Source organism: Spinacia oleracea, chromosome 6 (assembly GCF_020520425.1).
Source record: "Spinacia oleracea cultivar Varoflay chromosome 6, BTI_SOV_V1, whole genome shotgun sequence".
NCBI classification, from domain to species: domain Eukaryota; kingdom Viridiplantae; phylum Streptophyta; class Magnoliopsida; order Caryophyllales; family Amaranthaceae; genus Spinacia; species Spinacia oleracea.
The window spans coordinates 19,071,813-19,097,823 of record NC_079492.1 but is presented as its reverse complement, the minus strand read 5'-3'; the positions used below and the strand labels follow the sequence as shown (position 1 = coordinate 19,097,823).

At 43.3% G+C, this 26,011-nt stretch overlaps 2 protein-coding genes across 2 annotated transcripts; both read left to right on the top strand.

The window, feature by feature from the left end:
* The first annotated feature begins 2,784 nt into the window (after positions 1–2,784).
* LOC130462487 (uncharacterized) lies at positions 2,785–3,652 on the top strand. Its single transcript, XM_056830791.1, has 2 exons — positions 2,785–3,146; positions 3,222–3,652. The coding sequence occupies exons 1-2, from the start codon at positions 2,849–2,851 to the stop codon at positions 3,344–3,346; spliced, it is 423 nt and encodes a 140-aa protein (XP_056686769.1). The 5' UTR covers positions 2,785–2,848; the 3' UTR covers positions 3,347–3,652.
* A 1,317-nt stretch (positions 3,653–4,969) lies between these two features.
* LOC110780563 (uncharacterized) lies at positions 4,970–12,053 on the top strand. Its single transcript, XM_056831989.1, has 3 exons — positions 4,970–8,563; positions 10,844–10,932; positions 11,684–12,053. Exons 1-3 carry the CDS (start codon positions 4,970–4,972, stop codon positions 12,051–12,053), a joined length of 4,053 nt encoding a protein of 1,350 aa, XP_056687967.1.
* Positions 12,054–26,011: the final 13,958 nt, after the last annotated feature.

The window sequence follows — 26,011 nt, the reverse complement described above, 5'->3', positions numbered from 1 at the left end:
AATTTTTTTAATGCAACCTTTAAGCCCAAAGAGATATTTCATATTTGGAGTACATCCAAAGTTAGGAAATTATGACCGTTAAAAATTGATCCTATTTGACTGACATCCAAAAAAATCCTAAGTACTCTGGAAAAAATATTTCATATATTCAATCCGCATGAGCGTAATGATCCCGCACTATACATTATCCGATTATAGCTGATCCATTACGGAATGATGACTCGATTTGACAGCATTATCCAAAAGTAGTCAAAAGTTAAACCTCTCAAAGAAGATCTTATGTAGTTAGATCGGTGAGTTAAATTTTTCCGGAGAAATGATGATCGCATCTCATCATCTAAATCAGGAAGGTTATTTCACCGGAGTCATTCGAGGCCAGACCCCTAAAAACATAAAAACATACTTTGTATGAATTACATATAAATATCAAAGAGATATTGATTGAATCCATTTATGTTGTGGGAACCTTTACGGTGCTGACGTGGCACGCGCTCCTCGGAGGTATCAAGTATGACCTGGCACGAACTTCTGGCAACCTGCAAAACAAGAATATTCCCGTAGGAATATTCCCTCCGATGCTTAAGTAAGTATAAGCTAGAGAGATAAGTAATTTGTAGAGAGAAGGCGGAGCAAAGATAGGTTTGCTGTTGTAGAGCAAGAATTGATTGCCCTTTTACCTTAGGATCTGAGCTATTTATAGTGTTAGGGTTCCTTGGGGACTGCACCCTCAACCCTAGCTATGGGACACGTGCCCCTTGAGGATTTAGGATACGTGGCCTTCGGCCTGCAATGATGGACCGTCCATATTTAGACCGGCTTTTAAAGAGAATGGGCTTTGCCAAATGGGGTTCTGTCTTTTGGGCTTTGATAGTGCAGTCAGGTGGCATTCTTTTAGGCCACATCATTTGCCCCTCAAGGAGGATGCCCCTTGTCACTGTGGGGTAGGCTGCTTGATCGGAAGGAACGCCACGTGTGAGGGCTTTTCAGAGCTTAGATTTTCCTTTAAAAGCTTCAATTCCTCTTTCATTTTTCTTTTGTTACTTCAGAGCGATTTTTTCTTTTAGAGAGAGAAAGTAAATTTCGTCCTGCCAAAGATCTGCTGGTGCGTGCGCTTGAGTGTTCTTGGATTTGTTGTCCAGTGTTCTTGAGGGTTTAGAGGATTTGTCAAGACTTCTCATCAGTTTGATCATTTTCTGGTAAGTTTTCTATCAACACCTTGTTGTTTGTATGCTTGTGGGACCTCTCTCGTTTATTGTTTATAGTATTCTGTGGAGGCGTCTTGGGGGTTATGACACCTATCCCTTTCATTCTTTGCTAAAGTCAGACATCTTGTCCCTTATGCAGGACGGTATGGCTCGAATTAGACAGACAGCTAACGTGCGTGCATGGGCTGCACCGCGAGAGGGGGACGATAGGGTTCCTTTTTCGAACCCGTCCCAAGGAAGTAGGAGTGGAGTCTATTCTTCCCATGATACAGGAGACGGGGCCATTAGAACAGCACATTCTCCTAAGAGAAGGAAGAATGTGGCTTCCGGTCCCCGCGTTCCACGCGAGGATTTTGAAGATGACTCCTCTAGCTCCTCAGACGAGGAGTTTGCAAAAAATCTTCCTCCTATGGTCCGGGGGAAGGAAGACGTCAATCTTTTTTCGTAGGATATCTTTCCCAGCATGAAATGGCTGCGGTACCTGAGGGAGCAGGGTCGTGACTTTGAGCGTTTTCTGCTCTTGCCTCCAGGTTTTAGCCTTAGGAGCCCTCGACCTCATGACTCCGTGGACCAACTCTCCCAAGGAGAGGTAGCCGTTTATACTGTTGCCTTTAGGTTGGGCCTTAGATTTCCATTGCACCCCTTTGTGATGGACGTTTTAGAGGGGTATGACATTGGTCTTGCTCAATTGACGCCCAACTCATGGGCAAATGTTTTTGGTTTTATTGCCAAGTGTGCTTTGAGAGGCGTCACCCCTTCCTTTCCTGCTTTCCTTCGTCTCGTAGTTATTGCCCCTTCTTCTCGTTCTCCCCAGGGGTGGTTCACCCTTTACAGCCGTCGGGGATATAAGACGGTGGTGGGTAAGACCTCTAGTTGGGTTTGGTGGAGGAAGAAGTGGTCTGTTGTCCGAATGGAAGACCTCTCTCTTTCCAGACGTCTTTCTCTTTGGAACCGTCGGCCCCGTTATTTGTCTAGAGCTGACTTCTACCCTCGCCTCTCATCCAGGGAGTGGGGACTAGTGAAGCCCTTGTTCCAGGCTGAGATGTATCGGCTGTCGTCAAAAAGCCATGTCTGGGTGCCTAATGCTTGGCTTCCCCATGTCGGCCAGTTCACCAATATAGTCTTTCTTTCGGCCGTTGGTCTTTGTTCTTATTTGAGTAGAGGTAGTTCCCCAGTAGATTTTCAGACATTTTTCTTCCATCCTTTTCAATATTTTTTTTTTAACTAACCCTTGGCTTTGTAGGTTCTGCCATGGATCGCTTATCTCCCGAAGACAAGGGTGTAGTGGAAGTACCCGCTTGGCTGTCCGAAGTATATAACGAGGACATTCTCAAGGTCGTGGAGGCCAAGAAGAAGGACTCCTCCAAGAAGTCCAGTGAGGGTGCCTCTGGCGACGTCGCCAAGGTAATATATATATATATATATATATATATATATATATATATATATATATATATATATATATATATATATATATATATATATATATATATATATATATATATATTTTGCCTCTGCTCATTTCTGGTCATGATTTGATCGTTGATTTCTTTTTCTTTTAGGAACCCACCTTGCCGGCTACTAAGAAGCGTCCGGCATCTTCGACGGAGGCTCCTAAGCCAAAACGGCCCTTCTTTAAGAAGATGGGTCCGGCCGACGTTGTCACCAAGCCGTCGGTACCAAAACCGTCCGCTCCCCCGGCTGAGGGGGAGGTTCCTCCTATCCAGACGCCCATTCCTCCTCCTGCGAAAAAGGAGGTTCCTTCCCAGGTGGACGCCGAAATGGATGGTACTGCCGGAGCAGCTGCTGACGAGGCAGCAGTCGATCAGACTGCGGCGGCTGACACCACCGCCTTGTCCAGAGAGGACAAGGGTAAAGGCAAGGAGACTGAGGCTCCTTCTACTGATAATGCCTCTACTCCTCCTGCAGCTTCGTCAATTGGTTAGCGTCTCTGTACTTTTTGTGATATCAGGTTGGGATTTGCACGATATTTATTAATCTTGGTGTTTGGTTCAGTTGAGATGTTCAAGCGGATGCGTCGGGCCGAGGTGGCGAGCATCCCTCCTTCTGCCGGTTTTAGCTCAGAGGCGAAGATAAAATCCTTGCCGATGTGTATGCGGCCATCCCTGAGGAGTACGTGAGGTCACTCCCCGGGATTGACTTGGATTCTTTGGGTCCATTCAGTCTCTCGTCCTTGATGTGAGATACTTACCCCTATATTTCCGTGGTTATGATTATATGTGTACGCTATTTTTAATTCTATATAATCTTTTGGCAGCTTTTCATTCGCTGTGCTGAGAGTAGGAACTACCGCTTTGATATGCACAATGAGATGCTCAAGCACAAGGACCAGATCGAGAATCATGAGCAATATGCTGAGAAGACGGCCAGGTTGATCAACTTGGACGCGGATAAGAAGATTGCTCTGAAGACGGAAGAGCTGAAGAAGGCCGAGATGAACGCTGAGAAATATGAAGAGAAGCCGCTGGAACATGAGGGGCGGCTTACCGTGCTGAGAAAGGAGTACTCTTCCGTCTTAGAGCGGGTGACTGATTTCTCTTCCAAGGTGAACGTTCTGGAAGGTCAGCTCAAGGCCATGCAGGGGAAGATCGAGGCCGTGCGCAAGGAGGATGCAAGCTCTTTTAAGTTGGGCGAGGAGTCCATCTTGGAGAGTGCCCAAAAGGCGTGGGATCAGTCATGAGGAAATATGCGGATCATATTATTCGAATAGCCCACTCCGTTTAACTCCTCGTTTCGGAAACCATTGAGCACTCTTAACCATTGCGTCAATATGCTATCTCAATGCTTGCCTTGCTTGGGTCATGCTATCCCTTTGTGTAACATTTCCGAATTAGCATCGGAAATGTTAAATATTATTATAAATATATAATATTTAACATTTCCGATTCCGGAATTAATTTCCGTTTCGAACAAATATTTAATATTTCCGTTTCCGGAATTATTTTCCGATTCCGATAATATTTCCGATTCAGACAATATTTCCGTTTCCGGCAATATTTCCAATTCCGGCAATATTTCTATTTTCGATAATATTTTCCGATACGTACCATGTTTCCGTTTCCGGCAACATCTACGACTTGGATAATATTTATATTTCCGATACGATCCATATTTCCGTTTTCGGCAATATCATCGTTTCCGGAGTATTCTTTTCTTGCCTGTGACGATCTCAGCTCCGCTGAAACCAAGATCCGTCGATTCCGAATATCCATAGATGGAGTATTTAATGCCATTAAATACTTGATCGGTTTACGTACTATTTGTGTGACCCTACGGGTTCAGTCAAGAGTAAGCTGTGGATTAATATCATTAATTCCACTTGAACTGAAGCGGCCTCTAGCTAGGCATTCAGCTCACTTGATCTCACTGAATTATTAACTTGTTAATTAATACTGAACCGCATTTATTAGACTTAACATTGAATGCATACTTGGACCAAGGGCATTATTTCCTTCAGTGGCAACCGGCGGAAATGTCGGATACAATCCAAGCTATAACCCCAAGGGCGGGAAAAGGAGGAAACAATTTTCACCAGAACAATAATCAACAAGGGCCAAGCCAGAAAAACCAGAATAACAGAAATGCCAATCCACAGGGGTAGAGACCCCGACAAGACAGAAGGGAGTCCAGAGGACTCTTTGATAACTACACTCCGCTGAACACACCGCGGACGGCAATTTACAACATAAATAACAAGATGGACGGTTGGAGAAGGCCGCCACCAATGCAGAGTAGGGAAAGAAATGTCAAGAAATTCTGTGACTTCCATAATGAGCACGGCCACCTCACAGAGGACTGCAGAGACCTCAAAGACAACATTGAGTGAGGATATGGTCAGAAAGGGGTATTTTTCGCAGTATAGGGCGAGACAAGGAAATGGTAACAACAACTCGGTAGGAGGAAACTCTGCCAATTCATACCGGCCACAACAGCAAAATCAACAACAATACCCTAGAATCGAACAGCCATATCAGCCACCTAGAATCGAGCAAAAACAGCCGGAAACCAGTGCCAGAGCAGAACAGAGGGATGGCGGGAAAAAACCACCCGTGTATGTAATTTCTGGCGGTCCATTCCACGGAGGGACGATAAGCGGCGCCAGCAGAAGTTTGGAGGAACACAGGCACATGGTAAACTATCATAACACAAGAGTATTGCCGAACCCACCCAGCATACCAGTGATGACGTTATCGGAATCGGATTGCAGAGGCATCATTTTCCCGCATGATGACCCGCTAGTTCTCACATTCGACATAGCAAATGCCGATGTGAACAGAGTACTGGTAGACGGCGGCAGCTCAACAAACATCATCTTCTGGGAAGCCTTCAAACAATTGCACATACCAGAGGACGAGCTTCAAAGGGTGAACTACCCAGTAATCGGTTTCTCAAGATCTACAGTGTACCCAGAGGGTAGCATACGGCTGCCGGTGAAAATCGGAGAGGGATCTGAAATGCGAGATCTCATGGTGGATTTCCTAATCATCAAAGTACCTGCGGCCTACAATGTGATCATCGGTCGCCCATTCATACATGACGCGCAGGCGGTAGTCTCCACCTATCACTTGACAATGATATACATGTCAAACCTGGAAAGGCCGGCAAAGATAAGGGGAAGTCAGTTGGCGGCAAGATCCTGTTACTTGACTGCTTTGAGAACACCGGGAAGAATGGTCCCAGAAGTAAACTTGACTACTGAGCCGGCAAGGCAAGAAGTAAACTGGACTACTGAGCCGGCAAGGCAAGAACAAAGGCCAAAAAAGAAGAACGGCACGAAAAGAGGTCGAATTGACCTAGACATGGAACACTTTGATGAGAGACCGGTATCAGCACCAAGACCAATGCCAGATGGTCTGAAAGAAAATATTGAGCTGGAGGTTGGAAATATGGAAACAACGGTCGTGATCGGTACAGAAATGGGGAGTGACATGAAGATCAACCTCATAAGCTTGCTAAGAGAGCACGCGGACACCTTTGCATTCTCAGCGGATGAGATGCCTGGTATCGATCCAGAGATAATGGTCCACCGGTTAAACGCTGACAGAAATGTTAGGCCAGTACGGCAGAAAAAGCGTAATTTCTCCACGGAAAAAATGGCAGCAATACAAGAACAGGTGGATAAACTGTTGGCGGCAGGTTTCATTGACCAATGTGAGTACCCTGAATGGTTGGAAAATGTAGTAATGGTAAAAAAGCCGAGTGGGTCATGGAGAATGTGTGTAGATTTCACCAACCTTAACAGAGCGTGTCCGAAAGATTTCTACCCACTACCAAGGATTGATAGGCTGGTAAACTCTACTAGCGGCCACGCAATGCTCAGTTTCCTAGATGCTTTCTCAGGATATCACCAGGTCAGCCTGCATAAATCAGACAGGAAGAAGGCGGCTTTTATCACGGATGCAGGAGTTTTCTGTTACAAGGAAATGCCATTCGGGTTGAAAAATGCAGGGGCAACGTATCAAAGGCTGGTCGACAAGGTGTTTGCCGACCAAAAAGGCAGAAACGTGGAGGTCTATGTAGACGACTCTATCGTAAAAAGCCGGAAAGAGGAGGATCATATTACCGATCTCCGAGAAACTTTCGAGACTTTGAGAAAGTACAGGATGAAATTAAACCCGAAAAAATGCGTCTTCGGAGTAAGATCAGGAAAATTCCTGGGGTTCTTAGTCAGCGAGCGTGGCATAGACGCTAACCCTGCAAAAGTAGAAGCAATCATCAGTCTGCCGCAACCCAAAAGTGTAAAAGACATACAGCGGTTGACAGGAAAAATGGCCGCCTTGAACAGATTTGTGAGCAAGTCGGCAGACAAGCAAATGCCCTTCTTCACAACCTTGAGGCAAAACAAGAAATTCAAATGGGGGCCGGCAGAGCAAGAGGCTTTTGAATCTCTAAAAAGTCACCTGAAGAACCTACCAACAATAGCAAGGGCAAAGGAGGGCGGAAAATTACAGTTGTACATATCGGCGTCACCAAAAACAGACGCAGCAGTACTAGTAGCCGAAACAGAAAACAAAGTGCAGCAACCAGTATATTTTGTGAGCCATGTGCTAAACGGCCCAGAAACAAGATACACGTTGGTGGAGAAAATGGCATATGCAGTCCTTATCGCGGCTAGAAAGCTAAGATCATACTTTGACGCGCATACAATCGAAGTGCTGACAAACTACCCTCTCGAAAAAGCCATTAGCAAGCTAGATACATCAGGCAGGCTGCTAAAGTGGGCAATAGAGTTGTCCGAATTTGACTTGGAATTCCGGCCAAGAACTGCAATCAAAGCCCATGCATTGGCGGACTTCATAGTTGAAGCGTCATACCAAGAGGATGAAGTACAAGCTGAAGTATGGGAGGTGTCAGTGGATGGTTCAGCTGCGCAGACAGGCAGTGGGGCCGGAATAATCATGAAATCGCCGGGAGGAGACATCTTTGAGTATGCGATAAAGTTTATGTTCAACGCGTCAAATAATGAGGCAGAATACGAGGCAGCAATCGTCGGCATCCAAATGTGCCTCGCAGCAGATGCCAAAAGAGTAACACTGACAACAGACTCCCAGCTAGTAGCAAGTCAATTCAGCGGAGAGTACGAGGCCAAAGAACCTTCAATGGTAAAATACCTGGAAAAGTTGAGGTCAGTGTCGGCTCAGCTAGAGAAATTCAGCATTAATCTGGTACCCCGAGCAGAAAATACGCTGGCAGATGCGCTATCAAAGTTAGCAAGTTCGAATATCGCCGACTTGAAAAGAACAGTCATGATGGAAGTCATGAATAAGCGAAGTACGGAGTCGGAAGAACTACGGGTTATGGCCATCACGACTACTTCAGAATGGTACGATAATATCCAAACATACATACAGACTGGAGCCCTACCAGCAGATTTGGCAGAAGCCAAAAAGACAAAAAGGGACGCGGTTTGGTACATCATCCTGTGGGGACGGTTGTACAAAAAGTCATTTAGCCATCCATTCTTAAGGTGCCTGACAGCATTCGAGTCAGCAAGGCTGATCGAAGAAATGCACGAAGGGACATGTGTGAACCATACCGGTGGAAAACCCCTTGCCATCATCTGCCAAAGACAAGGCTATTATTGGCCAACAATGTTAGAAGATTGTCGAGCATATGTAAAAAAGTGCGAGAAATGTCAAAAGTTTTCAGCTGAGATAAACTTGCCAGCTAATGATTTGATGTCCATTCTGAACCCAATCCCACTCGCGCAATGGGGAATGGATATTGTTGGACCATTCCCAATGGCGGCCGGAGGGCGCAAGTTCTTAATAGTAGCAGTGGACTACTTCACCAAGTGGATAGAAGCGGAGCCGGTAGAAAAAATAACGGCAAACCAGGTGAAAAAGTTCATATGGAAAAACATAATAACGAGATTCGGACCGCAGGCAATAGTTTTTTCGGTTTTTTCATGAAATGCCCTTGAGATTTCACGAAATTCACCAAATACCCCTCCGTGTTTCAAAATACATAATATACCCCTATTTTCCGTATTGTTCATAAAATGCACTTGGACTTAATGTCCGTTAGTTTTCCGTTAACAGTAGTTTACGATTTTGCCCTTATATTGCTTTCATCCCCTTCATCCCCTTCACCTGCAAACTCTCTCTCTCTCTCTCCTCCCACTCAACCACCCAAACTCTCTCTCTCTCTCTCTCTCTCTCCTCCCACTCAACCACCACTCCTCACCGCCGTCACCATCTTCGCCCTCGCTACCGTCGCCTACCTCGGCCAGGGTTCGACTTCCTCGGTTGCACCGTTGATGGCATCGGTGACCCGGTCAACTCTCTATCTCCTCCATTGGCGTTGTCGACGAGTGAGATTTCGTCAAGGCGAGAGACGTCGATTAAGGGGAGGAGTCGATCCCGGAGAAAATGGTGATCTTTCTCTCTCTTCTCTTCTGCTAATTTCAGTAGAAATTTATCACAATTGTTATAATAATATGTTAAATTAATGTAGCCTTACAATTTCTCTCTTCTCTTTCTCTTACTTCCAAGGGAAATTTGTTAAAAAAGACCTTTTATAACCCAAATTTTGCGAGAAAGGACCTTATATAAGTTTTTTTGCGAAAACACACCTTAATGTAAATTTTTTTGCGAGAAAGGACTTTATATAATTTTTTTTTTGTGAAATCACACCTTAATGTAATTTTTTTTTTGCGAAAGACAACCAAAAGAAAATTTCCGACATTGACTGAGCTTTTTCGGCCATTGACTTGCACGTAAGAAGCACATGTGACTTTATTTTGCTAATCACACCCAATTTTCCTCCAAAATTCAAGCTTTAAAACCTAAAGTTGAAAAAAAAATCGAAATAAAATCAAGTTTGAAAATTCAAGACTCGGGAAAATCAATGTCTTTAGCCAACGTAAGCCACACGTGCTGCTCACGTGCAAGTCAATGGCCGGAAAAGCTCAGTCAATGCCGGAAACTTCCCTTAGGTCCTTTCCCGCAAAAAAAAAAAACTTTAAGGTGTGTTTTCACAAAAAAAATTATATAAGGTCCTTTTTCACAAAATTTGAGTTATAAAAGGTCCTTTTTGACAAATTTGCCTACTTCCAATGAAATTTATGGGTTTTCTGCATTTTTAGGGTTTTGATTTAAGGTTTTTGTTTGTTGATTTTGGATTAATATTAAGCATATAATTTGAACTGAAATTTCATTTCTACGCTTTTTTATTAGTTGGATTTCCATCAATGATTGTTTTTTATTGTCCCGAAAACATGATTTGTTGATATTACAAGTTTTCTGCTGGAAATGGACATCTCTGTTGTAATCAGTTAATTTGAGAACTATGGTGTTTGGTGGAAATGCCAAGAATGTACATTTGATATTAAAATCTTATTTTGATAGGATATTAACATTGATTATGTTTTCGTATGGGTATTATATTTTTCTAGAATATCTGAGTATTCGACACCATAACATGCTTGGACTCCTGACCCTTAATTTGGACCAATCATATGAAGTTTTAGTTTTGTTTGTTGCATCCATGTTCGACATATGATTTTGAGTTGGTGTTAGAGCCTCCAGGATATCCATTTGTGCCATAGCTATTAACTGCTATGTTATTGTTGGGATTTGATGATCCCTTGAATGAGATTTTGTCCAATCCTAATTTTGACGTTAAATTGCATTTTAGGTTCTAGTTGATGCTCCTAACATGGTTAGAGGTCAAATGAACTTGAAGCTCTTTGACCTATATCAAGGTTGAGATCGAGAAGTCACCAAACAAGAAGACCCTTGTCCAAGCTATGAAGGTTGCTGGTATGGTTTTTTGATCTCGGATTGATCTTTTGCTGCTTTTTCTTTGGGTATGCTTTGTTGTTAAATTGCTATGATGTCGGGCAGATGTTAAGAACAAGTGGGAGAACAGTTCATGGGGAAGGAAACTGATTGCCCAGAAGAGAAGAGTTGCTCTTATGACTTCAAAAGATTCAAGATCATGGTGGCCATGAATCTGCTTGTGTTTTGCTTGTGTTTTGATTCCATGAAATTGTTCCAGAAAAAATTCACGGGGTTACAATTGTTTCAAGCCATTTATGAGACTTTTTATTTGTACTCCCATCATTTTTTGATGAACCACACCACTAACACACCACCTGCTATTGTGTACACCAGGAGAAAGAAACAGAAGCCACTAGAGGCAGCAGCAGTGCAGTAGAGCAACACAAGGCTTGTGGAGAGAGTTGTTACCCCACTGCTAGCAGGCAAGAATAGTAATTAATGAAGTGTACTATGTAATTCTTAAATAGAAGAGGAGAGAGATAGAGTAGGCATTGAGCAACTTGTATTGAGATAGGAGATTGGTGACCTAAAGTCACTTACTTTGAGAGTTGTAGCCTTCAAGCTGTTGTCTTTTGTATCTGTACTGTTTGGTGTGAATCAAAGAAAGCTTCTTCTTTTCTATCTCGGTGTGAGCTTTTGACAGGTTGCAGGAGGAACTTGTTAAATTGTCTTCACTCGTTTCCATAAAATGTTCAAAGTATATGGCAATGGCAATCTAAGTTTTTGTAAAGTTACTATGCAAATTAATCAGCTTTTTATGAAATATAATCCCTGTTTATTGCTGGAAATTTGTTACAAGCTGCTCCACTTCATTGCTAGGAAAATTAGAAATGCAAACTAGCCGTTAGATTTAAATTATGCAGTTTAAAAACAGTTTGGGTATTTGGTGCAAACAAGTTTACAAATAGGTGTATATTGTTCAAAAAGTTTATAAATAGGCGCATTTGGTGAATTATAAACATGACTTAACGGAGGACTAACGGAAAGTCAAAATAGGGGTATTTGGTGAACAATACGAAAAAAATAGGGGTATATTATGTATTTTGAAACACGCAAGGGTATTTGGTGAATTTCGTGAAACCTCAGGGGCATTTCATGAAAAAACCGTAGTTTTTTTTATCATGGATCACAGTTTGATTGTGCACCCATACAATGCTTCCTGGGATTATACAGGGTAAAGTTAGCCCACTTATCAGTATGTCACCCACAAAGCAATGGGCAAGCAGAGGCGGCGAATAAGCAAATCCTGGCTGCGTTGAAAAAGAAACTAGAAGACTATAAAGGCAAATGGGCAGATCTTATGCCAGAAATTTTGTGGTGCAACAGAACTTCTGTCAAGGAAGCTACCGGCGAGAGTCCGTTTAAGCTAAGCTACGGGTCTGAGGCAGTCATACCGGCGAAAATGGCTCTGCCAACCATGCGAATCCAGCATTACGATGAGGAAAGAAACGATCAGCTGCTACGACATCAGTTGGACTTCATGCCAGAAATCCGCATGAAAGAAGAAATCAGTTCGGCAGCATACAAAAGCAGAATGAGCTGAGCATACAACAAAAAAGTGAAACACCGGCCTCTAGCAGTAGGAGACCTTGTACTGCGGAGAACGGCCGCAACAGGAAAAGGAAATGCTCAAGGAAAGCTGACAGCAAATTGAGAAGGACCGTACCAGATATGGGAGGAAATTGTTCCTGGGTCATACCGGTTAATGCAGATGGATGGTACCGCGCTCAAGAACTCCTGGAATGCCAGTACTCTGAGAAAGTACTATGTTTGAAAAAATTGTAATGATGATGTATGAGCAGACTGACTGCACTAGCAGTCTGCATTTTGCTGTTGTGTATAATTAGGGCGGTCCTCAAATACGACCAGTCCATAAATGAAGGAAGAAAATAGCAAAAAACAAACGTTGCATAAATCCACACACAAAGGTAATGTATGGATGTGATCAGTAGCAGTAAAGAAAATAAATGTCGTATGGGCACTTTACTGTGAAGCGTAGCAGTCCATAATAAGTTGTTGTAATTAGTAGCTTTGGAGAAAATATATGCCGTTAAGGGGCACTCCATTGTGAAGCGTAGCATTCAACGAAGTGTATGGATGTGATCAGTAACAGTAAAGAAAATAAATGTTGTATGAGCACTTTACTGTGAAGCGTAGCAGTCCATAATAAGTTGTTGTGATTAGTAGCTTTGGAGAAAATAAATGTCGTTAAGGGGCACTCCATTGTGAAGCGTAGCATTCAACAAAGTGTATGGATGTGATTAGTAGCCGTAAAGAAAACAAATGTCGTATGGGCACTTTACTGTGAAGCGTAGCAGTCCATAAAAAGTTGTTGTGATTAGTAGCTTTGGAGAGAATAAATGCCGTTAAGGGGCACTCCATTGTGAAGTGTAGCATTCAACGAAGTGTATGGATGTGATTAGTAGCCGTAAAGAAAATAAATGCCGTATGGACACTTTACTGTGAAGCGTAGCAATCCATAATAAGCTGTTATGATTAGTAGCTTTAGAGAAATTAAACGCTGTTAAGATGCACTCCATTTCGAAGTGTAACATTCAACAAGTTAGCAATATAGTGATGCCGACAACAAAAAGAGTTTATGCCGACAAAATTAGAAGTATCATACGCAAAATGAAGTAAATATGCAATCAAAATTACTTGTTATAATTACACGGCTACAAAAGGAAACACCCGAAAAACCAAGACGGAATATAGAACGGTAAGCAAGGGCACGACATGGCCCAAACAAGGTAAGCAAGACCCAAGAAAGGTAAGCAAGGGCACGACATGGCCCAAGCAAGGCAAAGCATGACCCAAGAAAGGTAAGCAAGGGCACGACATGGCCCAAGCAAGGTAAGCATGACCCAAGAAAGGTAACCAAGGGCACGACATGGCCCAAGCAAGGCAAGCATGACCCAAGAAAGGTAAGCAAGGGCACGACATGGCCCAAACAAGGTAAGCATGACCCAAGAAAGGTAAGCAAGGGCACGACATGGCCCAAGCAAGGCAAGGCATGACCAAAGAAAGGTAAGTAAAAGGCAATTCCGCATCGGAATGGTGGTTGTTAACCATTAGTCCGCGCTCGTGGGCTGCTCGGTCCGCTGCCCGCAAGAACAGACCGCATCCGGTCGACAAGTCCCAAACTCCCCTCCGCTAACCCATCCGAGAGACGACCGTGGGACCATTGCGGCATACGAAAAAACGAGGTCAAGTCGGGACGTTAGCCGTATTGCGGAGCCGAAAAATTCCCTCAATGCATCGTTGGATTTTTTTTTTCTGAACAACGAAAACTCAAGGTCAAGTCGGTACTATGGCCATGTCGCAGGCCAATTCCACAACCGTCATCCCCCGAAATACTCCGTCAATCGAACCGTAACACCTTTCTTTGCTTACCTTGCTTGGGATATGCCTTGCCATGCCTTCCTCTTGCCTTTCTTTGCCACGACTTTCCCTTGCTTACCTTGCTTGGGCCATGCCTTGCCACGACTTGCCCTTACATGCCTTTCTTTGCCACGACTTGCCCTTGCTTGCCTTGCTTGGGCATGGCGTGCCCTTACTTACCTTTCTTGGGTCATGCTTACCTTGTTTGGGCCATGTCGTGCCCTTGCTTACCTTTCTTGGGTCATGCCTTGCCTTGCTTGGGCCATGTCGTGCCTTTCTTACCTTTCTTGGGTCATGCTTACCTTGCTTGGGCCATGTCGTGCCCTTTCTTACCTTTCTTGGGTCATGCCTTGCCTTGTTTGGGCCATGTCGTGCCCTTGCTTACCTTTCTTGGGTCATGCTTACCTTGTTTGGGCCATGTCGTGCCCTTGCTTACCTTTCTTGGGTCATGCTTACCTTGCTTGGGCCATGTCGTGCCCTTGCTTACCTTTCTTGGATCATGCCTTGCCTTGCTTGGGCCATGTCGTTCCCTTGCTTACCTTTCTTGGGTCATGCCTTGCCTTGCTTGGGCGATGTCGTGCCCTTGCTTACCTTTCTTGGGTCATGCTTACCTTGCTTGGGCCATGTCGTGCCCTTGCTTACCTTTCTTGGGTCATGCCTTGCCTTGCTTGGGCCACGTCGCGCCCTTGCTTACCTTTCTTGGGTCTTGCTTACCTTGTTTGGGCCATGTCTGAAGGAAATAATGCCCTTGGTCCAAGTATGCATTCTATGATAAGTCTAATAAATGCGGTTCAGTATTAATTAACAAGTTAATAATTCAGTGAGATCAAGTGAGCTGAATGCCTGGCTAGAGGCCGCTTCAGTTCAAGTGGAATTAATGATATTAATCCACAGCTTACTCTTGACTGAACCCGTAGGGTCACAAAAATAGTACGTAAACGGATCAAGTATTTAATGGCATTAAATACTCTATCTATGGATATTCGGAATCGACGGATCTTGGTTTCAGTGGGAGCTGAGATCGTCACAGGCAAGAAATGAATACTCCGGAAACGATGATATTACCGGAAACGGAAATATGGATCGTATCGGAAATATAAATATTATCCAAGTCGTAGATGTTGCCGGAAACGAAAACATGGTACGTATCGGAAAATATTATCGGAAATGGAAATATTACCAGAATCGGAAATATTGCCGGAAACGGAAATATTGTCAGAATCGGAAATATTACCGGAATCGGAAAATAATTCCGGAAACGGAAATATTAAATATTTGTTCGAAACGGAAATTAATTCCGGAATCGGAAATGTTAAATATTGTTCGTATCGGAAATGAATTCCGGAATCGGAAATTTAATCGGAAGCGTATCGTACGAATAAGCATCGGACGAGGCCTGCCAGACGAGGGCCCAGCACGAAGCCAGGCCATCGCCCAGCAAGCCAAGCGCGCCACACAAACAGCCACGCCAGGCCCAGCACAAGGCCAGGCCCAGCAGGCCGTGGCAGCGCGCACAGCGCGCGCAGCGCGCGCGGGTGCTTGCGTGGGCTTGTGGCTCGCACAGGCCTCGCTGCGTGGGCTGCTGCTCGCACGCACGCATGGGCGGCCCATCGAGGCTGCCGTGTGTGTGTGCGTAAGTGTTTGTGTTCGTGCACGTTTCCTAAAACGTGCAGAGTTCGGTTAATGATTAAATTCCTAATTCTATTTGATAAATTAATTAAATTAGAGTTCTTGTAGGATTCTAGGTTTAATTAATTTGTATTTGAATAGGATTCCAATTCCCTTTCCATAACCCTATAAATATGTGGCCTGGGTTCACAATTTATAACGAGTTTCAAAGTATTCAAAGTGAGTTTTTGAGAGAAAAATTCAGCCACACATCTTGCTCAAAAGTGCCGAAAATTCTAGTACCTTAAGGGCGATTCTAGTTGGTCAATCTTAAGGCGGATCCGGACGTGCTGTGGACTATCTACGGAGGGACGACACTTGGAGTCCTAAAGACTTGTTCTTGTTCGGTTCGGGCGCAGCTAGGGAGGGCACGCAACAAAGAGTATGCATCTAAATTATGCTATATGATTATGTGTAAATAATATGTATTCCTGGGTTAATGGTTGTTTCCGCATGATTTATGTAATATCATATGTATCATAACCTAACAGTGGTATCACGAGCCCCTTATTATTTTCATAATCTAAATTGCATGAACATGGTTAAATATTACAAATTTGCAAGAATTAAAAGGGGTGATTAATTTTCGTAATTATTAATTAATTGCAAATTGCGTTTATTTAATTATACGTACGCAGTTTTTCGAATGCAAAATTTCGTAAATTTAAGATGTTAAATTAAATATTTGCGATTCTTGTTGATAAATCTTGAATTTTTGATTGACCTACTGCATATGTTTAACAAGTTTGAATGCCTAGTCTTGTTACTTATGCAATCTAATTTGTAATTATGATTAATTTGTTGAAAATTAGAATAATTTAGAATTAATTTGATTTTCATAATTAATTGTAATTTAATTAGAAACCTATGATTAAAAACCACCATAAAAATTGTAAATTTATGATAAATTTTAAATTTTTATGACCTAGACTTGAATCCATAACAATCGGAAATCAATTGGATAATAAATTTTCGATTTTTTCGCCCTAAAATTATGAAATTAATAATATTTATTAATTTGTCATTAATTTTATAAATTTTAAATTTTTTCTGCGATTCGTTCATATAACTTGCACGCACAAAGCAATGGACGCTTCGTGTTACCCTTAAGGGGTGTTGTATAATGCGGGCATGCGACGACGAGCAAGGGAGCTCGTCGCCCGTGCGGCACGAATGCAATGAGCAAGGGCGTAGTGCACGAGCACAAGGCAGCATCCCTGCCTTGTGTCGTGGGCCACGAGCAATGGACGAATGGGCATGGGCGAAGGGCGAGCCAAGGCAGTCGCGTGTGGGCAGCAAGCGAGCTGCGCCACAACGCGCACTGCCTCGCGCAAGAGCGCGCAGCCTCGCGCGCAGCCAGCGCAAGCTCGCGTGCCACGAGCGCTGCGCCCAGCGTTGCTCGCGCGCACAGCGAGCGATGGCTCGCGCGCACAGCGAGTGATGTCGCGCGCCCAGCGAGCGATGGCTCGCGCGCACAGCGAGCGATGGCTCGCGCGCACAGCGAGCGATGTCTCGCGCCCAGCGAGCGATGTCGCGCGCACAGCGAGCGATGTCGCGCGCCCAGCGAGCGATGGCTCGCGCGCACTGCAAGCGATGGCTCGCGTGCGACGAGCGCTGGCGCGCGCGCAGCAAGCACCACAGCGTGCGATGGCTTGCGATGGAGATGCAGCAACTATGCGACGAGCGCATGGGCTGCCCGCATATGGCCAGCAATGGCTGTATGCGTGCGGCCCATGGGCGTGCAATGCGTAGGGTGTTTGCGTTACGATTAGATCGTTTTGAATGTTTAATTTGAAAATTTCAGTTCACGTAATTTTAATTAATTTTAAAATTAATAATTTAAATTATTTTCTTGGATTTTAATTTTGAATATTGTAATTATAATAAATGTTATTTATTCTAATTATTTTACTAAAATTAAAATCATGAATTAATTTAAATAACGACTGAAATTTAATTAAACTTTTTGGATTCAATTATAAATTTATATGAGCTTTAAATTTTAATTAAATTTGTTTGTTTCCGGTTAGACTAGAAATACATTTTTATGTTTAAAATTAGTAAAGCATATGAATTTATTGGTTTAAGTGGGAGCGCTTTTTAGTCATAAACTCTTGATTAGGTCTACAAATCCTTAAGGTTAAAACAACTTGATTAGAATGAATAAGGACTGAATAATTGGTAGATTATTGGTGCCCTTGATTAATTGCTGCAAATATTTACGTGATGCATAATGTGTTTTACTAACCAGCTAAGTGGGCCATTCATGATAATGAATGGGTGAGTGGTATATATTGTATATGTACTGTTTTGCAGGTTATGAAGTGACTAGTATGGCCCAAATAGGATAGAAAATATGGTCTGCGTACCATTAATTTGAATGTAATTGGTCTAAAGTACCAAAGTTATTTTTCAATTCAAATATGGTCTGCGTACCATCAAATAGTTGTAATTAGTTATAGCTTATCCTATTTGAAGAAAATGGTGCCTCCCACGGAGATTTTCAAGACGGACTTTGAAGTTAAAGCTTCAAGATGAAGTCGGGCCATACTAGATCACAAATATCTTATGCATGTTTTAAGTTATTTATTGCTTTTAAATATGTCTTAAAATGCATGAGATCAAAAGCTTGATTATGTTGCATGATTAAGGATTTTAGTTCACTTAAAATCTAACCAACATAGTAAGAGCCTTAAGTTCCAAACTTAAAAATTGAGTTAAAAGGTGCCATGCCAAAATATACACTTGCTTGGATATCCTTTACATCAATCTAGTAATAGTTTTCGCTCAGCGAGGTGTTACTTATTGGTCCTAAAGGGGCAAGGTACACAAATAATTGTGAGTACATGTTAGTTTTGGTGAAACTCAACGATATAAGTAAGGAGTCCTTTTATGTCGTGGCAAATTCGATAGGTTTACCTAATAAGTTCTTAGACGTACCTATCAACCAAGAATAGTTTCTAGACTATTAGAAAAAGGCTTTTGCTTACCTAAGATGTTCTAGGATTAAGTCGACAAACTGTGCTTAGTTCTTCAATGATTTTAGGATCTTGGAATCATTTTATTCACACCTGCCGGAACACATAATTTGAATAAAATGCTTAATAAACATTGAATTATGCATGTATGCTAGAATTTAAGTTTATTAAGAGAAACTGTGAATGGTTATTTATTTGTTTATTCTTTTCAATTGTAGTTTTTAATATGGCAAACAACAATTCATTCAACATTCGATCAATTCTCGAAAAGGAGAAGTTGAACGGGAAAAACTTCCTTGACTGGCAAAGGAACTTGCAAATAGTTCTTATGCAGGAAGAAAAGGAGTATGTCCTAGATGAGGCGATGCCCGAAGCTGCAGGCGACGGGGTCACTCAGGCAGCCCTCAATCGTTGGATTGATGCCAACAAGGATGTGAAATGTCTAATGCTCGCCACCATGAGTGCGGATCTGCAGAAAACGTTCATCAACTCAGATGCTTTCACAATCATCAGTGAGTTGAAGAACATGTTCCAAGATCTGGCTCGAGTCGAAAGATTCGAGACTCATAGGCAAATTCTTGAGACCAAACTTAAGAAAGGCGAGCCCGTAAGTCCACATGTTCTCAAAATGATTGGACTCATTGAGAATATGAGTCGGCTGGATCAGCAATTTTCTCAGGAAATGGCTATAGACACCATCCTCCATTCTCTTCATAGCGGGTATGATCAGTTCAAACTGAACTACAGTATGAATAGTCTGGACAAAACGCTCACTGAGCTTCACGGTATGCTGAAGACCGCTGAAAAGACGCTCAAAAGTGATAAGCAGGATGTGCTTATGGTGCGTGGGGGCAAGTTCAAGAAATCTGGAAAGAAGAGGAATGCTAAGAAAGGTGGCAACAAGGCCAGCCCAACTAAGCAAACTGGCGCCAAATCTGCAAAGAGGAAGGTCAGTCAACCCACTTCTGAATTCGAATGCTTCTACTGCAAGAAGAAGGGGCATTGGAAGAGAGATTGCTTGAAGCTAAAGGAAGATCAGAAGAACGGAACAGTCGTTCCATCTTCAGGTATTTTCGTTATAGACTGTATACTTGCTAATTCAACTTCTTGGGTATTAGATACAGGTTGTGGCTCACACTTATGTTCCAATCCACAGGGACTAAGAAGAAGTAGAAAGTTAAGCAAGGGTGAAGTCGACCTACGAGTGGGAAATGGAGCACGGATTGCTGCATTAGCTGTAGGAACTTACTATTTGTCGTTGCCCTCCGGGCTAGTTTTGGAACTGGAAGAATGTTTCCATGTTCCAAGTCTTACTAAAAACATCATTTCAGTTTCTTGCTTAGATGCTAAGGGATTTTCCTTTTTAATAAAAGACAATAGTTGTTCGTTTTATTTTAAAGAGATGTTTTATGGATCTGCTAGATTAGTCAATGGACTTTATTTATTAGATCACGACAAACAAGTATATAACATAAATACAAAAAATGCCAAAAAGAATGATTCAGATCTCACCTATCTGTGGCATTGTCGATTAGGCCATATAAACTTGAAACGCTTAGAAAGACTTCAAAAGGAAGGAATTCTAGAACCATTTGACTTAGAGGATTATGGTAAATGCGAATCATGTTTACTTGGCAAAATGACAAAGCAACCTTTCTCTAAAGTTGGAGAAAGAGCAAATGAACTATTGGGTTTAATCCATACAGATGTATGTGGACCAATGAGTACAAATGCTAGAGGTGGTTTCAGCTACTTTATCACTTTCACTGATGACTTCAGTAGGTATGGTTATGTCTACCTAATGAAGCATAAGTCTAAATCCTTTGACAAATTCAAGGAATTTCAGAGTGAAGTAGAGAATCAATTAGGCAAGAAGATTAAGGCACTGCGGTCTGATAGAGGCGGTGAATATCTGAGCTATGAATTTGATGACCATCTGAAAGAATGTGGAATTCTATCAGAGTTGACTCCTCCTGGAACACCACAATGGAACGGTGTGTCGGAACGGAGGAACAGAACCTTGCTAGACATGGTCAGGTCAATGATGGGTCAGGCCGAACTTCCATTAGAATTTTGGGGACATGCACTAAATACAGCTGCACTCACTATAAATAGAGCTCCGTCTAAAGCTGTCGAAAAGACTCCATACGAATTATGGTTTGGAAAGCCTCCAAATGTGTCTTTTCTTAAGATTTGGGGATGTGAAGTATACGTCAAACGATTAATTTCAGACAAACTTCATCCAAAATCTGACAAATGTATCCTTGTGGGCTATCCAAAGGAAACAAAGGGGTATTACTTCTACAATACATCTGAGAACAAAGTGTTTGTTGCTCGAGATGGTGTCTTTTTGGAGAAAGATCATATTTCCAAAATGACAAGTGGGAGAAAAATAGACCTCGAAGAAATTCGAGTCGAACAACAAACTCTAGAGAATGCTCAAGATGACATTCAGGATGAAACTCAGAGGTCTTTAGAAGAATCTGGTGAGAATCATGGTCAATCTAGAAATGTTGCCCCGCGTAGATCGCAAAGATATAGATCTCAACCGAAAAGGTACTTAGGTATTTTGACGAACGTGAGCTACGACGTTCTATTACTTGAAAGTGATGAACCTGCGACTTACAAACAAGCTATGACGAGCCCTAGCTCCAAGCAATGGCAAGAAGCCATGCAATCTGAATTAGACTCCATGTCTGAAAACCAAGTATGGGATTTGGTCGATTTGCCAGATGGCTATCAAGCCATTGGAAGCAAATGGGTTTTCAAACTGAAAAAGGACAAGGATGGGAAACTTGAAGTTTTCAAAGCTAGATTGGTTGCAAAAGGTTACAAGCAAGTCCACGGTGTGGATTACGATGAAACCTTTTCACCAGTTGCAATGCTAAAGTCTATTCAATTTGACGATATATTCAAGATAGACTGTCAGGACCAGTCCTGTGACTAAGAAATGTCTATCAAGTGAACTTGAATGTCAAAGGTTGAAAATGGTCCCTAGTCGGAGTTTTCTATAAAATTGGACGCATAGAAAACGTTAGACGATTAGAATGCAAGATGACTAGTAGTTCTGTTTCTTGAACTATGTGGGCATGGCAATGTCATAATCATTTGCATAGATACTTACTTTGGGAAGACTAGTATCGGACAAGACCTATGAAACTTTACTGTAAGAGATGAAAATCTGTCATAAGTAAATTTCATTAAATTATTAGACACTAAATCCTCAATACCTGAGTGATTTGAGATTACTTGTTTGAGAACTGGTTGCTTTGACGTTGACCAACCATCGCACCGTAAAAGGAGGCTATAAAGGCAACGCTCAGGTAATCACCTATCAAACGAAGTCTAATCTCAAGATCGCAAGATTGGGATTGTCCTCCCATAAATCGGGATGAGATGCTTAAAAGTTGTACAAGGCCACTCGGAGAGCTAGAAACTGTGAAATGCATGGCCGTGCTCGGATGAATCATAGGCTATGATTATCTGTTTATTTGATCAGTTGAACTCTGAAACCGAGGAACACCTCTGGACATAATAAGGATGACAACTCTTACCTTATGTTCAAGAGCAAGCATCGAGCGAGAAAGGAATTAGGAAATGCACACTTGTCCCTAAGGACAAGTGGGAGACTGAAGGAAATAATGCCCTTGGTCCAAGTATGCATTCTATGATAAGTCTAATAAATGCGGTTCAGTATTAATTAACAAGTTAATAATTCAGTGATATCAAGTGAGCTGAATGCCTAGCTAGAGGCCGCTTCAGTTCAAGTGGAATTAATGATATTAATCCACAGCTTACTCTTGACTGAACCCGTAGGGTCACACAAATAGTACGTAAACGGATCAAGTATTTAATGGCATTAAATACTCTATCTATGGATATTCGAAATCGACGGATCTTGGTTTCAGTGGGAGCTGAGATCGTCACAGGCAAGAAATGAATACTCCGGAAACGATGATATTACCTTTCTTGGGTCATGCCTTGCCTTGTTTGGGCCATGTCGTGCCCTTGCTTACCTTTCTTGGGTCATGCTTACCTTGCTTGGGCCATGTCGTGCCCTTGCTTACCTTTCTTGGGTCATGCTTACCTTGCTTGGGCCATGTCGTGCCCTTGCTTACCTTTCTTGGGTCATGCCTTGCCTTGCTTGGGCCATGTCGTTCCCTTACTTACCTTTCTTGGGTCATGACTTGCCTTGCTTGGGCCATGTCGTGCCCTTGCTTACCTTTCTTGGGTGATGCTTACCTTGCTTGGGCCATGTCGTACCCTTGCTTACCTTTCTTGGGTCATGCCTTGCCTTGCTTGGGCCATGTCGTGCCCTTGCTTACCTTACTTGGGTCTTGCTTACCTTGTTTGGGCCATGTCGTGCCCTTGCTTACCTTTCTTGGGTCATGCTTACCTTGCTTGGGACATGTCGTGCCCTTGCTTACCTTTCTTGGGTCATGCCTTGCCTTGCTTGGGCCATGTCGTGCCCTTGCTTACCTTTCTTGGGTCTTGCTTACCTTGTTTGGGCCATGTCGTGCCCTTGCTTACCTTTCTTGGGTCATGCTTACCTTGTTTGGGCCATGTCGTGCCCTTGCTTACCTTTCTTGGGTCATGCCTTGCCTTGCTTGGGCCATGTCCTGTCCTTGCTTACCTTTCTTGGGTCTTGCTTACCTTGTATGGGGCATGTCGTGCCCTTGCTTACCTTTCTTGGGTCATGCCTTGCATTGCTTGGGCCATGTCGTGCCCTTGCTTACCTTTCTTGGGTCATGCTTACCTTGCTTGGGCCATGTCGTGCCCTTGCTTACCTTTCTTGGGTCATGCCTTGCCTTGCTTGGGCCATGTCGTGCCCTTGCTTACCTTTCTTGGGTCATGCTTACCATGCTTGGGCCATGTCGTGCCCTTGCTTACCTTTCTTGGGTCATGCCTTACCTTGCTTGGGTCATGCTTACCTTTCTTGGGTCATACTTTGCCTTGCTTGGGCCATGTCGTGCCCTTGCTTACCTTGCTTGGGCCATGTCGTGCCCTTGCTTACCTTTCTTGGGTGATGCTTACCTTGCTTGGGCCATGTCGTGCCCTTGCTTACCTTTCTTGGGTCATGCTTACCTTGCTTGGGCCATGTCGTACCCTTGCTTACCTTTCTTGGTTCATGCCTTGCCTTGCTTGGGCCATGTCGTGCCCTTGCTTACCTTTCTTGGGTGATGCTTACCTTGCTTGGGCCATGTCGTGCCCTTGCTTACCTTTCTTGGGTCATGATTACCTTGCTTGGGCCATGTCGTACCCTTGCTTACCTTTCTTGGGTCATGCCTTGCCTTGCTTGGGCCATGTCGTGCCCTTGCTTACCTTTCTTGGGTCATGCCTTGCCTTGCTTGGGACATGTCGTGCCCTTGCTTACCTTTCTTGGGTCATGCCTTGCCTTGCTTGGGCCATGTCGTGCCCTTGCTTACTTTTCTTGGGTCATGCTTACCTTGTTTGGGCCATGTCGTGCCCTTGCTTACCTTTCTTGGTCATGCCTTGCCTTGCTTGGCCATGTCGTGCCCTTGCTTACCTATCTTGCGTCATGCCTTGCCTTGCTTGGGCCATGTCGTGCCCTTGCTTACCTTTCTTGGGTCATGCCTTGCCTTGCTTGGGCCATGTCGTGCCCTTGCTTACCTTTCTTGGGTCATGCTTACCTTGTTTGGGCCATGTCGTTCCCTTGCTTACCTTTCTTGGTCATGCCTTGCCTTGCTTGGGCCATGTCGTGCCCTTGCTTACCTTTCTTGGGTCATGCCTTGCCTTGCTTGGGCCATGTCATGCCCTTGCTTACCTTTCTTGGGTCATGCTTACCTTGTTTGGGCCATGTCGTGCCCTTGCTTACCTTTCTTGGCCATGCCTTGCCTTGCTTGGGCCATGTCGTGCCCTTGCTTACCTTTCTTGGGTCATGCTTGCCTTGCTTGGGCCATGTCGTGCCCTTGCTTACCTTTCTTGGGTCATGCTTACCTTGCTTGGGCCATGTCGTACCCTTGCTTACCTTTCTTGGGTCATGCCTTGCCTTGCTTGGGCCATGTCGTGCCCTTGCTTACCTTTCTTGGGTCATGCCTTGCCTTGCTTGGGACATGTCGTGCCCTTGCTTACCTTTCTTGGGTCATGCCTTGCCTTGCTTGGGCCATGTCGTGCCCTTGCTTACCTTTCTTGGGTCATGCTTCCCTTGTTTGGGCCATGTCGTGCCCTTGCTTACCTTTCTTGGTCATGCCTTGCCTTGCTTGGCCATGTCGTGCCCTTGCTTACCTATCTTGGGTCATGCCTTGCCTTGCTTGGGCCATGTCGTGCCCTTGCTTACCTTTCTTGGGTCATGCCTTGCCTTGCTTGGGCCATGTCGTGCCCTTGCTTACCTTTCTTGGGTCATGCCTTGCCTTGCTTGGGCCAAGTCGTGCAAATTTGTAATATTTAACCATGTTTATGCAATTTAGATTATGAAAATAATAAGGGGCTCGTGATACCACTGTAAGGTTATGATACATATGATATTACATAAATCATGCGGAAACAACCATTAACCCAGGAATACATATTATTTACACATAATCATATAGCATAATTTAGATGCATACTCTTTGTTGCGTGCCCTCCCTAGCTGCGCCCGAACCGAACAAGAACAAGTCTTTAGGACTCCAAGTGTCGTCCCTCCGTAGATAGTCCACAGCACGTCCGGATCCGCCTTAAGATTGACCAACTAGAATCGCCCTTAAGGTACTAGAATTTTCGGCACTTTTGAGCAAGATGTGTGGCTGAATTTTTCTCTCAAAAACTCACTTTGAATACTTTGAAAACTCGTTATAAATTGTGAACCCAAGCCACATATTTATAGGGTTATGGAAAGGGAATTGGAATCCTATTCAGATACAAATTAATTAAACCTAGAATCCTACAAGAACTCTAATTAATTAATTTATCCTTTTAGGAATAGGAATTTAATCATATACTAACTCTAATAGTTTTAGGAATCATCAATAACCTTCTCCTTTGTTCATTGACTAATCTAGCACATTTGTCAGACCTTTTAGACACCCTGTACGGAAAAGCTGCTTACCTGTATGGGTTACAACAAAGGAAGAATGGGAGTACTGAAAAGAGAAAGGATGGTGGAAGCTCGAATCAAGGGAATAACCATCAGAATCAAGGGAATTTTAAGAAGCACAAAGGGAATGGGAACTTCCAGTTTAGGGCTAACAATGGTGGTAATCGCAACAACCAAGGTGGTGGAAATCAGTCTGGAAGGAATGGAGTAAGGACCTACGAATGTAGGCGCTGTAACATGAATCACCCTGGAAAGGATTGTGATGGAAACTTAATAACTTGTAGATTCTGTCAGAAGTTAGGCCACAGGGAGTATGAATGCTATTCTAAGAATGGAAAGCCTAACCAAGGTAACCACCAGAGCAATAATCGGAATAATCAGAATCGAAATGGGGGAAATGGAGGTGGAAACCAAAGGAATTACCAAGGTGGTAACAAT